The sequence below is a fragment of a genome (genome assembly GCF_019968985.1).
Source record: "MAG: Porospora cf. gigantea B chromosome Unknown PgB_NODE_8891_length_1339_cov_3.13551, whole genome shotgun sequence".
Classification (NCBI taxonomy): Eukaryota; Apicomplexa; class Conoidasida; order Eugregarinorida; family Porosporidae; genus Porospora; species Porospora cf. gigantea B.
Genome location: NW_027179328.1, coordinates 1 through 1,339, shown reverse-complemented (window position 1 = coordinate 1,339; position 1,339 = coordinate 1). Strand labels below are relative to the sequence as shown.

At 53.7% G+C, this 1,339-nt stretch overlaps 2 protein-coding genes across 2 annotated transcripts; both read left to right on the top strand.

Moving 5' to 3' along the window:
* Positions 1 to 25: 25 nt before the first annotated feature.
* KVP17_000303 (uncharacterized protein) lies at positions 26 to 276 on the top strand (the record flags this gene model as incomplete). The annotated part of the gene is made up of 1 exon (XM_068520195.1): positions 26 to 276. A coding segment is annotated over one exon (251 nt), but the record flags the coding sequence as incomplete, so codon positions are not given.
* Positions 277 to 345: 69 nt separating this feature from the next.
* On the top strand, positions 346 to 765 carry KVP17_000302 (uncharacterized protein; the record flags this gene model as incomplete). Its single annotated transcript, XM_068520179.1, has 1 exon — positions 346 to 765. The coding sequence occupies one exon, from the start codon at positions 346 to 348 to the stop codon at positions 763 to 765; it is 420 nt and encodes a 139-aa protein (XP_068371246.1).
* Positions 766 to 1,339: the final 574 nt, after the last annotated feature.

Genomic DNA, 1,339 nt, shown 5'->3' with positions numbered 1-1,339 from the left:
CTCCTGGCTGCCAGAAAGTACGCAGTGGGTGTAGAAGAGGCGCTGGCCACCCAATCACTCGGGGGCAACGGCGCTCTACCCGAAGGCTACCTCCAGTTCGCGAAGAAGGTGGCGGCACAGATAATTTATGGGGTGGCAGCTTGCCACGCTAATGACATCGCCCACCGAGATCTGAAGCCACAGAACATCTTGTACTCTGGCACTGTGGAGAGCCCTCGAATATGCATCGCAGACTTTGGCCTTGCGCGATTCATGCGAGAGGAAACCGGATACTAAGCTGAGCAGACGCATAGTGGCAGGGTGCAGACGCTCTGGTACCGGGCCCCTGAGGTGATCTTCGGTGCTATGAAACACACACTGGCGGTTGATGTGTGGAGCGTAGGCCTTATTATCGGAGAGATGTTGAACATCACCGAGGAAGGACCGCAACCACTGATACGAGCAAACTGGGAAATCGAGTACCTTTTCAGAGCCATGGACCTCGTTGGCCATCCCACCACAGATGACCAGATCTTCTTCCAGCAGGAAGATGGCCGTGGAAACCGGGTGCATCGCCACTTCCGAGGCCCCATCGGGAACCTCAAGGCCACCATTCGTAGTCGGCTGCCCTTCGCGGACGACGAGCTCCACGATGTACTGTGCTCAATGTTCCAATGGAACCCTAACAACCGTCCTGAGGTGGACACGATGCTGAAGCACTCCTGGTTCGACAGTGTCCGAGGCGATGTGCCCATTATGAAGCCATGCCGGTCAGTGATCATGTAGAGATCATACTAGAGATCAGACAAAGCCTTGCAACGGGGTTAGGTACAAGCCACCCAAAGCAGGTCGGAGGAACATGACACTGAAGGATTTCGTCTTGGAGGCTGTGGAGCCAGTTCGAAGAAAGCGGCACAGAGAGGAAGAGCAAGGGGCGGATCAACCCAAGAGTAAGAGAACCAAGAGGGAGCAGTAACCTTTAAGTGGTCTACGCACATAAAATATGCGTTGTTGTTGGTGATAGGTAGGCTAAAAAAGCGATTCCCATGCTGCGCGTACTTCTCCATCTTTCTTTGGCGTTCAACGACTTCCCACCACGGGCGCTGCCTTGTCCACAACAAAGAACGCACAGCTGATAACGTTGCTCACTTCAAGGCGACGTCGATTCAGAGACTAAAGTGGTGTCAAGAGCGCGAGTTGCTGCCACTAGAAATCGGTCTCGTCTGAGTCGTCACTCTCCAGTAGATTTTCTGTATCAGCGTCGGCAAACCGAGCTGCATCTCTCGCAGCAATTCGGAAGAGGTTCCGTTTCTTCTTCTTTTTGTTGGTCGTTCTGGGGTTCTGGGTTGCATTCGTGTTG